Below are 13,965 nucleotides of genomic sequence, written 5' to 3'. Positions count from 1 at the left end.
CGATTTTTTTTACCAAACATATGTAGCATAAAACAAATTGGCCAAAAATGTTAAAAAATTTAGATTTTTACATTTTTTTGGGGGGAATTTCATATAAAAAAATGTGAAAAATATTGTTATTTTTGCAAAATTGACGCTCTTTTTTTGTTTATAGCGCGTGATTAAAAAATCGCACAGGTGATCAAATACCACCAAAAGAAAGCTCTGTTTGTGGGAAAAAAAGGACGTCAAATTAGTTTAGGTACAGCGTCGTACGACCGCGCAATTGTCACGCAGTGCCGAATCGCAAAATACCCCCTGGTCGTTTAGCAGCCAAATCCTCCAGGGCTTAAGTGGTTAATACCGCTTGAAGCTTTTTGAGGGCTGGGACTGATGTAAATATTCAAAAAGTAAAGTGATGCAAAAAAATTGTTAGTGCTAAACCTGTAATACAAAATAAATGTACTGTCGACATATGTACCTGAAAGTTAAAGCCTTATTTATGTGTGCTTTTAGTTGTAAGACAAACTTGTAATGTTAACAAATCATTTGTTGGCAGTCTATTAACAACATGCTTTTCTTCCTCTTAGATTCCCGTTGCGTTTCTAATGAGTTTTCTGGATTCCCTGGAGAGTGGCTATGGGAAGTATAAGAATCCTTACCACAACCAGATCCATGCAGCAGACGTGACACAGACAGTTCACTGCTTCCTTTTGCGTACAGGCATGGTGGTAAGCACGTTATTGCAAACTGCTCATGACTTTTCATTATGACCTTAACCTAGTACTTATATAATAGTGGTTTGATTTGATCCTTATACACCACACATCTCAAGAATATTAGATAGGAGTTTTGCTTACGATTATTATGTTATATGCTGCTTTACATTTGAAAAAAGCAATTCTGATTAATAATTCTAAACTACCTGTAGCACTGGCCCCTTGAGGACTGCCAGATTTCACACTTATGGGTCCCCCTGAGTTACCATTAGCAACCATGACCTTCACAGTCTCTCACTTTTCCTCTTTGGCTCGCCCAATAATCAGTCCAGGGGTATGTAGATGTTTTTGGATTTTTTTATAAATTAGGGTTGGGAGAGGGGAATAGTGGAATACTCAGAATTAACTATTCACTATTCACATTCTCTCCTCAGTATCCTCTTTATTGACTGCCGACACCGTCCACACTGACTATCCTATTCTTGGGGTGGCCCCCATCAGGTCAGGCCCCTCGACACGAGCCCCTGTACTCACGATACTGTTTTTCTAGGGTCTCCAGTATCTCCCCCTCAGTCAGCTCTCCTGGACCTCTGGATTCAGCTCCATTCCTCTGGCCCTCAGGACGACTCTCCTGAGGCCATGTGCCACTGCTACAGAGGAGGAGGCAGCCACCACCCTCCCTCCGGGACTTTGCTCTCCAGCCAAAGACCCCAAAGCACATGTGCTCCTGGCTTTTATACAGTATCCCAGAATGCACTGAGGCGACCTGCCCCTGCCAATCACCAGGACTGTACCAAAGCCTATGCATCCATTTGTCAGGTTTCCTCCCACTGTCCAACATGCCTCCCTATTGGACCAGTGTGAAACACTCTCTAGACATAATGAATCGCATACTCAGCACAATGAGCAGACCTCACTAACAGATCCTACTCTCCAAAAAGCAGAGAGCAATCTAGATTTGTCTGCTGCTCCTCCGATAGGCAGACAGAGCCAAAAACTATACTCTCTCACTAGAACCTACCTAGGAGGGTGCTACATACCTTTTTAATGGCTATGTGACCTCACAAAAGAAAAGATTAAAGTATAACTAAAGGCAAAACTTTTTTTTTCTTGGTTTTGGAAAAAGAATACAGAGGCAATAGAATGCTTGTATGTTTTTATTGCTGCCTGGGCCTCCATTAGGGAGATTTACTCTCTCAATTTGTCCTGTTTATCGTGATAATTGAAAGTGAAAGTAAAATAAAATCCCAAATTCTGGGTTGTCCCCAGAAAATTAATAGAGGGGAAATCTTACAATGGAGACACTAGTTCTAGTGACCTGGGGAACCCCAAAGAATTCCTGTTTTGCCTATGGGACAGTAAGTGAAGGGAAATATCCGCAATGAGATACAGATGGTGAAAAAAAAAATCTGACAGGGGTTATAACCCTCCCTTGCTCTATTCAAAATAAAAATAATAAAAAAAAGCATTTCCTATATTTCTACTTTAACTATAACTAGTAAATATTCTGACTTCAATTGTTGTAATATTGACTATCTTACTGAGACCTCTATGCCTGGCCTAAATATAGCAGAAGCACTCACCACAGACAATTTTCATCAGATAGGTGAACTTACCAAACCCTTGAAATCCACAAATGTCTTTATTGCATGCAGAACACTGAGGCAATAAAATAGGATGCTGTAGACTTGATATAGAAATGTTTTAGGCGGTCAAAAAAAGTTTTGTCTTTCCTAGGAAGGATGTGTGTAAGGGAGGAAATGATAAAGAAGCCCACAAAGAGGAAAAGGAAATTACCTCAAAAGAAGGGGAAGGGAATACAGAAAACATCATGCAATACACAAATAATCAAAAGGTGACAAAATAACAAAAAAAAAACGAGGCCCCTTTCACATGGGTCAGATTCCATGCCAATCAGCAGGGGATCAGCTTACAGATCCCCTGCTAATCACAGCAGAGCAAGCTGATGACACATCCATATCCTCTCAGTTTCTGAAGAGCAGACATGGATAGAGCCCGCTCTGCTCTATAGTCAGGCAGGAGTAAGCAGACTCCTGTTTACACCAGACTACCTCCGATCCCAGAGATGTATAGTAACGAAGTAGAACTACTTAAGTACTGTACTTAAGTACCGAAATGCGGTATCTGTACTTTCCTAGAGTAGAATTTTTTTCTCCTACTTCTACTTTTACTTCACTACATTTTTTCGATGATTTCGATACTTCTACTCAAGTATTTTTTTTTTGTGCTGCATAGTTACTCGTTACTTTTAAAAAAATTACCACTGCCAGAACAGTAGATGGCAGGTTGCATAAAGCTCAAAAAAATGTGTATGTCATTTGTAAATCAGCGCATACGAAAATAAAGGCTGTGTATAATAAAAGCTGCTATACCAAATCTTTCCAATAAAAAGAAAATATGAAACAAACAAATAAATGGTGCTACAGCGCTTAAAGTGCATCAAGAAACTACTAACAAACACAGGTTAATCATTTGAATAAATCATTTGAAATAATAAAAAACAATATGATCAAACTTTTGACTTCTTTCTTTAATAACTACATAACACAGTACTTGTACTTCTACTTTCAGTACTTGAGTAGAAATTTTTTTTCAAAACTACTGGTACTTTTTACTTTTAGTACTTAAGTAGCAAATTTTTTGAAAAAACTACTTGCAATACTTAAGTAAAAAAAATGTTGAATACTTTAGTACTTCTACTTAAGTAACTTTTTCTGCGAGCACTTCCACTTCTACTCAAGTCCCTTTTTGATCGAGCACTTGTACTTTTACTCAAGTAGATATTTCGAGTACTTTATACAAATGGAAAAGAAAGAAGCCCCTTCCTTTTTTCTTTTTTTAGCTGACTGGATCTGACTGGATCAGACCCAGAGGAAGGTGGGGGTAAACAGACACAAGTCAGTTTACACCCACCTGTCCATAGGAATCCAAAGACCTTTCCGATCAGGTCCACCTGCTAAACTGATTGCCTGCGTGAAAGAGACGTGAACCAAAGAACGTTATAGGCTATATATGTAGATGCAACTGCATTTCCCACATACTGCAGAGGCAGCACACTCCCCGTCTGGTATTGTCAAATAGCCCTGTATATTAAAAACATAACGGTAGTTATGAAATAGCAACAAAGTGAAATTTAAACTATTAAGGAAAAAATTGTTATATTGTCCAACACATAATGTCTGGATGTTCTGAATACATTCTCCTGCTTGATGTCAGAAAATGTCTTTATCAAGTGCAGGTAAAACAAAGTTCTGTTCTCAAAAGGCAAGAGCAAAACGAGTTCAATAGTAGGTCTGAAGAATGTCTTTGCAGTACCCTATCATGTGACCTTCACCTGTTTACTCCGTGCCTTGCCATCATCACATAGGCCAGTCCATTCTTCAGCTTGCTGGTTTTTAACCGCTTGCCGACCGCCGCACGACTATTTACTGCGGCGGTCAGCCCCTCACAGGCAAAGCGACGTAGGACTATGTCGCTAGCCTGTGAGGCTCTAGGGAGCGAGCGCCCACCGCCGGAGGCGCACTCCCGCGCGGTCACGGACCCCCCCGCGTGTGTGCATGGCGGACCCGATGTCCGCCGGGCACTTGCGATTGTCCGTTATACCGGAAGAAAGGCAGCCGGCTAATGTAAACAAAGCCGCCTGTCATTCTTACCTGTGTAAGAATGGAGATCACACGGTTCTACTATGTAGGACCGTTGATCTCTGTTCTTACACTAGTAGCCACAGCCAATCCCAGTTAGAAACACCCCCCTAGGGACACACTTAACCCCTCCCTCTCCAATGAACTTAACTCCTTCACTGCCAGTGTCATTTTTACAGTAACAGTGCATATGTATAGCACTGATTACTGCAGTAATGTCACTGGTAACCCCAAAAGTGTCAAAATGTCAGTCAAGGGTTCGATCTGTCCGCCGCAAAGTCGCAGTCCCGCAAAAAAATTACAGATTGCCGCCATTACTCGTTAAAAAAAAACAACAAAAATGACAAAAATCTTTCCCTTAGTTAGTAAACGCAATAACTTTTGCGCAAACCAATCAAAATACGCTTTTTGCAATTTTTTTTTTACCAAACATAGGTAGCATAAAACAAATTGGCCTAAAATGTTAAAAAATTTTGATTTTTACATTTTTTTGGGGGGGAATTTCATATAAAAAAATTTGAAAAATATTGTTATTTTTGCAAAATTGACGCTCTTTTTTTGTTTATAGCGCATGATCAAAAAATCGCACAGGTGATCAAATACCACCAAAAGAAAGCTCTGTTTGTGGGAAAAAAGGACATCAAATTCATTTAGGTACAGCGTCGCACGACCGCGCAATTGTCCGTTAAAGTCACGCAGTGCCGAATCGCAAAATAGGCCCTGGCCAGGAAGGGGGTAAAATCTTCCGGTGCTTAAGTGGTTAAGCAGGTAGTAGTGTCCAAGTTGTAGATTTGGATGAATCTCTGGGTCCTTCTCAGGCTCTAAGAGGCTGAAAAAGTCAGCAGCTGTTTTTTCCTCTTTATGATCCAGCAGGACCTCTGGAAGTGTTGACCATGTTGAATTAGCAAAGTTGCTTGTGGACACTGGCCTGATGGCAAGACCTGCAAGATTGCCCAATGCAACATAATGCCAGTCTTCAGGATTAAAGTATTTCCTAATCCTTTCTACTTAATTGTTGACATAGACATAGAAATAGTGTTGTGTCTGATTGCCTATGTAGCCCAGAACAACTTTGCTGTTTTCTGGAATTTGACATCATCTCCCTGAATGCCTAGCTTACACAGTATGAAGTCTACTATTTCCAAAGCTCGCACAGTTCCAAAAAATTCAAGCCTAGGAATTGCATGCTCAGGTTTGTTAGCCAGCAACTTTGCCATACAGAAACCCTACATGGCGTTGATTGCAATATTTTACCCTGAGATAGGCAACAGCTGCTATACCCTCAGTGGATGTTTCTGAGAAAATGTAGATCACCGTTCTATGCCTTGCAGCAAGGGAAATGGAAGCGTAGAAAATTGGTATTAAAATCCAATCTAAGGCATGTAGAGATTGATTCCAGGACTCCCATTTTGCTTGTTTGTCAGTTGGTGGTAGAGATTTGCTATCCTCAGTAGTCTCTGATATCTGTCTTGGTAAGGATTTGCCTTGTATGGTGATAGGAACTGCAAATACCAGTGGATCATATAGCCTGTTCACCACTGAGAGAACACCATGTTTAGTATTGGTTTGTCTGTAGAGCTAATTTTAAAGCCATATGAGTCTTTTAATAAGTTCCACTGTAAACCCAGACTTCTCTGTGCAGGTGATTTATCCACTCCCAGATCTGTCTTTAAATTCAGTGGTATAATCACCAGGGGGAATGCTTGCATGACAGCAGCACTGCTCGAGGCAATTTTGTGTAGATTGGCTTTAGAAAGTATACCTTGTGTCCTTTGGACCAGATTGGTGACTTTCTCATCCATGGGTAAAGAATTGAGTCCATCATCAATGTAGAAGTCTCTTTTAACAAAATGTTGAGCATCTGCTCCATACTGACTTTCGATGTCAAGGAGGACAGTCCTCCATCAGCCATATGTTGCAACAGCAGGTGAGGGACTGTTACCAAAGACATGTACCTTCATACGGTATTCGATGACTTCATTGTTTATGTCGTTGTCATGGTGCCCCATAAACCGATCGAAGTTTGTATAGTCTTCACATACAATAAAGCAATAAAACATCTATTCAATATCAGCTGTAATGGCTACCAGCTATCTTATGAGCATCATAAGTACCCCTAAAATGCTATATAACAAAATATGAATTACAGTGCTGATTAAATAATAAAAAATATTATTTGTGAAAATGCATGCACAACAAAGCATTCAATAAATACTGTGATCAAATAAAGTCCTCCAAACAATGCATGACAACATTTTTTTTTTTTAAATCAGAAAACTTCTTTATTGAGAGAAATTCACATCACAACAGTAAACGACATTACATTGTTCAGGCAGAATAGCAAGAAATCACCATTACCATGCATAACAAATACGTCACATTCCCCCCGAATCAGGCAACCCCCAACAACAATGCCAGTTACAATATCACTGCCCTCCAATCCACCCCCAGTGCAACAAACAGTCATCCCACAGCAACCCCAACTCATCTTCACACAATTAAGATAATAAACGGTCCAGGATGAGGTCATTAGGAGCCATTCCCGGGCAATTCAACCACGTACCCCATATTTAGGGAGTATTTTTGAGGAGAGCCCCTATGTTGGTATATAACATTTTCCATTCTGAGTGTGCCCCCCATCTGCACTAACCACATCCTAAAGGTCGGAGGTTCAGGTGCAGTCCATTGTCGCAGTATAAGTAGGCAGGCTTGGAACAAGGCGCGGGAGGCCGCCTCCCGCAGGTATCTGTCTTCCACTTGTAGGTCCAGAATGCCCAGAAGGCAATGTTTAGGGTCCCCCGGTATATCTATCCCCAGAGTTCTATTAATAGCAGAGCGGACCTCAGTCCAGTTCCTGTGCAGCTTCAGACAGCGCCATAGCAGGTGGATCAAGTCACCCACCTCCCTTTGGCAACGACCACATATGTCGTCATCCCGGACCCCCCTAGAGTACAGTTTCAGAGGAGTATGGTGGACTCTAAGTAAAATATACAATTGGGATACCTGATGTGAAATATTCAAAGAACACGTGCGAACCGATTCCAGGGCCTCCTCCCACTGCTCACCCGGGATCTCTCCCACATCAGTGCTCCATTGGTCGCAGGCCCTGCTAGGGTATTTTTCTAAGTACGCATTCAACAGGGCGTTATAGCAGCTAGATATGAACCCCTTGGTGTCAGTAAACTGTTGCATAAGATAGAATAGGAGTAGGTGACAGGTGAAGCTGTCCTGTGGTAGCCTGAACCCGCAGCGCAGGTTGTAATTGTAGGTAGTGGAATTTCATGTGGTCAGGTAGGGAGAATCGCTCCTGTAGCTGCGCAAAGGGCAGCAGGGCTCCTCCACGGAGGATGTGCCGCAAATGAGTCACCCCCAAAGCCCTCCATCTATCCGCTTGATCTAATTTGCACAATTCCGGGTAAGCGCGGTTGCCCCAGATCGGACTAAATGTGGTGTAACCCGTCACTTGTTGCATTTGTTTTGTCTTATCCCACACCTTCTGTAAGAGGCGATACGTCGGGTGTCGCCGATTGGGTTTGGTGAACAGCTGCTCCTCCAATCCCTCCGGTACCCCACTGGCCCCCGTAAATTCCTGCATAACTGTCAGTGCTGCACCAACCGGAGTCCCCGACATCGCACCCACCAGGTGTTGCAGTTGGGAGGCCAGATAGTACAGCCAGGGGTTGGGTAGGGCAAGGCCCCCCCCCCATCCCGAGGCTTCTGTAGTTGTTCCAAGCGGATCCTAGCCGCCTTTCCTTTCCACAGCAAGGAGCGGAAGAGGGTATTCACAATGCGAAAAGTTTGTAAAATGATAACAATCGGGGGAATTGTGAAGGAAGTACAACAATTGAGGCATCAAAATCATTTTGATAAGGTTTACCCGTCCCGCTAGAGAGAGCCAGAGCTTAGTCCAGATCTTAATCTTATCCCGGAACCTCGTTAGAAGAAGGCTTATGTTGAGCACGCTATACTGAGTCGGGTCCGCCGAAACCACCACCCCCAGATATTTAAATTTATCAACCACTGGAACCGGGCATTGAGAGTTCAATGGCTGAGCGGCGACCGCATCCAGATGTAGCAGTGCCGATTTGGACCAGTTGATGGTGAGGCCCAAAAACCTCCCAAACTCAGTGATCTCAAACATAACCGCCTGTAGTGAGCCACCCGTGTCTCCCAGTGTCAGGAGCATGTCATCCGCATAGAGGAGTATTTTATCCTGAAGAGGGCCGTATTTGAAACCCACTATGGAATCCCGGTGTCTGATACGCGTCGCAAGGGTTTCAATTGCAAGTGCGAATAACAGAGGGGAAAGCGGGCAGCCCTGCCGCGTTCCCCTGCCTAGGTTGAAGCCCGCAGAAATCCTATGACAAAATTTTTAACCAAAATGAATTTAAAACTAAATAAGTTAAAATAAAACAATTCCAAATGTTTAATGACTAAAATGTTACCATTACCAATATTATTCTTTCAAGTGCAGAAAAATCTTTGAGCCAAAGTGACCACCGCCATTGATATAGCAAAAAGTATGTACCGGAAGTATGTGCCTATCTCACTACAAGATTGGACAAACACAGCTTGTATTAATTACAAAGATCTTCTGAACTGGTGCAGTCACCTGTAAGGGTTTGGATTTTTTTAAACTAAAAATAACAAACATGTTATACTTACCTGCTCTGTGCAAGGGTTTTGCACAGAGCAGCCTGATCCTCCTGCTGGTGCTCCTGCCCCATCCCTCCTGCCCTGAGAGCAAGCAGCGTGTCCATTCACACACAGAGCTGTGGCTCAGTCCTGCCCCCTCTCTCCCCTCTCTCTCCTCATTGACTCACTGGCTGTGGTTGACACAGCGGGAGCCAATGATCCCATCTGCTGTCTAAGCCAGTGAGGATGGAGAGTCCCCGGAGAGCCAAGGCTCTCATCCACATCGTCGGATTGTGATGAAGTTCAGGTAAGTATGCATAGAATGCATGAAGGTAAAAAATATTGGGCCCCGACAGTGCTCCTGGCTCCTCCTTTTCATCGGCGGCCCCCACAGAAAGCCGCTTTCCCTGGGGGCACCCGTGTGGGCACGCTCCTTAGTCCTGCTGCTGTGTCCATTGACACAGACAGCGAGACTCTGCTATCAATTTGTCCAATGAGATAAGAGCCAGCGGCTGGAGCCACAGGGCTCATGCACGGCACTGGAACGAATGGGTTCAAGTAAGAAAAAGGAGGGGGTTTGGGGGAGGGGCACTGCAGCAAAGAAGGTCTTTCACCTTAATGCATAGAATGCATTAAGTTGAAAAACTTTGAGACTTTACAGTCCCCTTAAGGCTTTACCTACACTGCTGTCCTCTCCATATTCAGTGGTTAGATTTCATAGCCAGCATAAAAATAACAAAAAAACAGGCTCCCATAGTGTATAATCCTAAACATCCAAATTTAATCGAGTAATCAAGGTACTCAGAAAAGCTGTTAAAGCATGAGCTTAAAATCAAGCATATAGATGTGTCAGCAAAGATATACAGGGAGGCCACAGGCCACCAGCCACTCCAATCCTTCCCAGCTCACAGAAACAGCAAAAATAACAGGACACAGTTCCTACTCACTCCCAGCATCAGGCACCCTGTTTTATAACTTAGGAGTTTATATTTATTTATAGCAGCTGGTTATTGGTAGAAGAATAAACTATTTGGTTTGCAGTTTTGTATTATAATTTTCTCACATTTTTTATATTCATCAGTGTGGAAGGGTTTATACATTTACCCTCAAGGCTGTTGGCTTAGTTAGGACCAGTACAAAGAATGTCATTTAGTGCTACACCTTGATACTTGGCGCTGAAGTTGAATACTACCCTGATTTGTTTCAGCTTATGTGGGTGATAAACTTTAAAGAAGGGGAAATACCAGCACTTGTCATGTTCTTGTAATGATGCAGATGGCTCAAAATGGTCTTTCATTTCAGGCTTGTTTTTTAGTGTTCGCAGCAGTGAAACAAATCTGGACATGGCCTGCTCAGGATTGTTTGGAAGTTTGGCTCTTAGAGAATGAAGAGGTAGAGGTGCAACCCAGCTGTTGGAGTCATCCACAAAGAATTTATTGTCCATTACTTTGATGAATGCTCTGTTCTTTAACTGACAGGGCTATTTTATTGTAGTTGGTTGTATTACAAAATGCTGTGCTCCTTAAGGTGTCATCACAGAAGATAAGAGTCACATTGGGTACTTGGATGGCGTCCTTACTTAGTCCCCTCTCAGTGCTCCCCAAGTTTTGGGTCCCTGTCACTTATGTTTTGTAAGCAGTGCCATGTCAAGCTGACCAGGATTTCCCATAAACGCCAATGTTAAAGACGGGGAGAAGTGCCATGTCAAGCTGACCAAGATTTCACATAGTCAATGAGCACTGAAAACTGAAAATTGGTCTGGGAAGGAAGGGTGTGAAAGTGCCCTGTATTTAAGTGGTTAAGGTTAAGAGGAACCCTATGAGAGAATTTAGAAAAAAAATGGCGTGAGGTTCCCCCCCCCCAAATATATACCAGGCCCATTGGGTCTGGCATAGATTTTAATGAGAACCCCACACCAAAATGAAAAAAAAAAAAGTAATCGGGTTCCCCCCCAAATGTCATACTAGACCCTTATCCGAGCATGCAGCCTGGCAGGCCAGGAAAGGGGGAGGACAAACCAGCACCCCCTCTCCTGAATCATACCAGGCCACTTGCCCTCAACATGGGGAGGGTGCTTTGGTGTGCCCCCCAAAGCACCTTGTCCCCATGTTTATGGGGACAAGGGCCTCTTCCTGACAACCCTAGGCTGTGGTTGTGGGCGTCTGTGGGTGGGGGGCTTATCAGAATCTGGAAGCCCGCTTTAACAAGGGGGCCCCCAGATCCCATCCCCCCCATGTGAATGGGTTCTGGGTACACCATACCCAAACCTATTCACCAAAAAGGTGTAAAAAAATTTAAAAAAACACAGGAAACAGTTTTGACAAGTCCTTTATTAAAACGATAAAAACGATCTAAATCCATCGTCAATCACGACGCGTGCCGAAAGAAATTGCAAAAAAACGCTTTGCTTCCTAAGAGGCTACCTGCCGTATGCCGATCTTTGGCTTTGAAAGTTATTTTATAGGCACGGGGTGGGGCCTCCCAGGTATATCAGCCAGTGGCACCGCCCCTTCTGATGTCACGTGACATCAGAAGCGGGCGGTGCCACCAGGTGACGTAGCCGGATGGCCCTGCCCCTTGCCTATAAAAGAACTCTCAGAACTCTTAAACATTTAGCGGGTAGCCTCTTAGGAGGCAAAGTGTTTTTTGCAGTTTTTTTGCAGTTTTTTTTTTTTTTCGGGCCAGCGGGCGTCATGATTGACTATGGATTTACATCGAGGGACACTTTTTTTTTTTTTTTTTTTTAATAAAGGACTTGTGGTTTTTACTTTTTTACACTTTTTTGGCAAATGGGTAGGGGTACTATTTACCCTTGTTAAAGGGGGCTTCCAGATTCCGATAAGCCCCCCACCCGCATAACCCAACAATTAGGGATGATCGAACAGTTTGGGTAGACCATCGGTTCGACCCGAACATTGGGTGTTCGAAATTCGGCCGAATTCCGAACTTTTTGCGGTAAAAGTTTGGAATTCGGTCACCAGAACCGCCCAGAATGCAATGGGACAGGAACTGGGCTTTAAAAGCCTGTGATTGGCCCAGAAACGTCGGTAAAAAACAAATGAGGGGGTAGGAGTCTGCTAGGAATGTGATTGGAGTGACTACGGGGTCCAGAGGCCAATCAGGAGTAAATACGCCCCCCAATACGCCCCCAGTATATAACATAGCCCCGCCAAACCTCTAGCACTGTAATACAGAGGCTGTGGAAGAGAGTGGAAGCATTTGTGTTTCTCCTGCTGCTTGTAAAGCTCCAGTGTAATTTTGCAATTATCTTCTGCTGTATGGAGCTGTTCTTTTAGTGTGAGGAAAGGGATATGCAGTGTAGTTAGGGTACTATATACCACTATAGTTAGATTCAATAATCTAGTTTTTGTAGGGATACCTTTAAGTGTCAGGGTGACCGTAGTGTAGTTTAGGGTGACCTGACTCTGCCATGTCAGGGTGACCGTAGTGTAGTTTAGGGTGACCTGACTCTGCCATGTCAGCGTGACCGTAGTGTAGTTTAGGGTGAACTGACTCTGCCATGTCAGGGTGACCGTAGTGTAGTTTAGGGGGAACTGACTCTGCCATGTCAGGGTGACCGTAGTGTAGTTTAGGGTGAACTGACTCTGCCATGTCAGGGTGACCAAACTCTGCCATGTCAGGGTGACCGTAGTGTAGTTTAGGGTGAACTGACTCTGCCATGTCAGGGTGACCGAACTCTGCCATGTCAGGGTGACCGTAGTGTAGTTTAGGGTGAACTGACTCTGCCATGTCAGGGTGACCTAAATCTGCCATGTCAGGGTGACCCCACTATGCAGATTCTGGGTTAGGGGTATACATATATATATATATATATACATACATACACACACACACATATATATATGTGTATATATATATATATATATATATATATATATACCCCTATACAGAAGTTAAAAAAAAAAACGCCCAAAAAACGCCTGAAACAAAAATGCCCAGGTGTGAAAGGAGGGTAACATTGTAAGAAAAAATAATCTGTTTTTTTTTTTCTGGTTCTGGACATGCTACAGAGCTGAAACTTCACAGGTACACTTTTTAGACCCCCCCAGACACTAAATCCAAAGAAATCTCTTTTTTTTTTTTCAATAATTTTTTTAACAATTGGCTCTCTATCAAAAACGACAATTTTTAAGAACTTTTTTTTGCCTGATTCATAGTCCCTGGGGCATGACCCAGAACCCTAGGCACTTTTTAGGGGCATTTATTGGGTTTTAGGGCTTCAAAATGGTGTCTTTTTATTCCAGAAGTTCGGGTCCCATTGATTTCAATGGGGTTCTGGAATCCGAACCGAACTTTCGGGAAATTCGGGTGTTCTGGTCGAACCAAACTTTTCAAAAGTTCGATCATCCCTACTGACAACCACAGCCCAGGGTTGTCAGGAAGAGGCCCTTGTCCCCATCAACATGGGGACAAGGTGCTTTGGGGGCATGTTGGGGGCATGTGGCCTTATATGGTTCAGGAGGGGGGGGGGCTGCATGCTCAGATAAGGATCTGGTTTGGATTTTAGGGGGCTGTTTTCTTTTCATTTTTCTTTTTATCTGTATTGCCGGGAGCCGACAATATATCACAGCCGCGAGCAAGTTTCAATTACTTTTTTTCCTTTAGAAATGTCAGTATTGCTGCAGCAGGCTCCATATTTATTATTTCATTTTAAGCATCATTAAAATCACTGCTTCTTTAAAAACAATTATTTTAAATCATTTTTTTTGCATTGATACATGTTCCCGAGGGCAGTACCCGGGTCCCAATGCACTTTTTATGGCAATAACTTTCATATAAGCCTTTAAAATGAGCACTTTCGAGTTTTCATGTTTTTGTCCCATAGACTTTAATAGGGTTCGCATGTTCGCTAGAACTTTTTCCCTGTTCTAGATGTTCTGGTGCATACCAAACAGGGGTGTTTTTGGAGATAGTGTGTTTGGGTGTGTTTGGAGATAGTCTCCTGTAGT

The 13,965-nt window shown here is 43.1% G+C and overlaps 1 protein-coding gene across 7 annotated transcripts in view; it reads left to right on the top strand.

The window, feature by feature from the left end:
- PDE1B (phosphodiesterase 1B) overlaps nucleotides 1–13,965 on the top strand; it is a 534,903-nt gene that overhangs the window by 444,264 nt on the left and 76,674 nt on the right. For all 7 annotated transcript variants that reach the window (XM_082244620.1, XM_082244621.1, XM_082244618.1 and 4 more), the window contains one exon: nucleotides 570–710. In XM_082244620.1, the coding sequence (XP_082100746.1) occupies nucleotides 570–710 (141 nt within the window). The remainder of the gene's footprint in view (nucleotides 1–569; nucleotides 711–13,965) is intronic.

Source organism: Pelophylax lessonae (assembly GCF_965119305.1).
Source record: "Pelophylax lessonae genome assembly, chromosome: 2".
NCBI classification, from domain to species: domain Eukaryota; kingdom Metazoa; phylum Chordata; class Amphibia; order Anura; family Ranidae; genus Pelophylax; species Pelophylax lessonae.
This window is presented reverse-complemented; position numbering and strand designations above follow the sequence as displayed.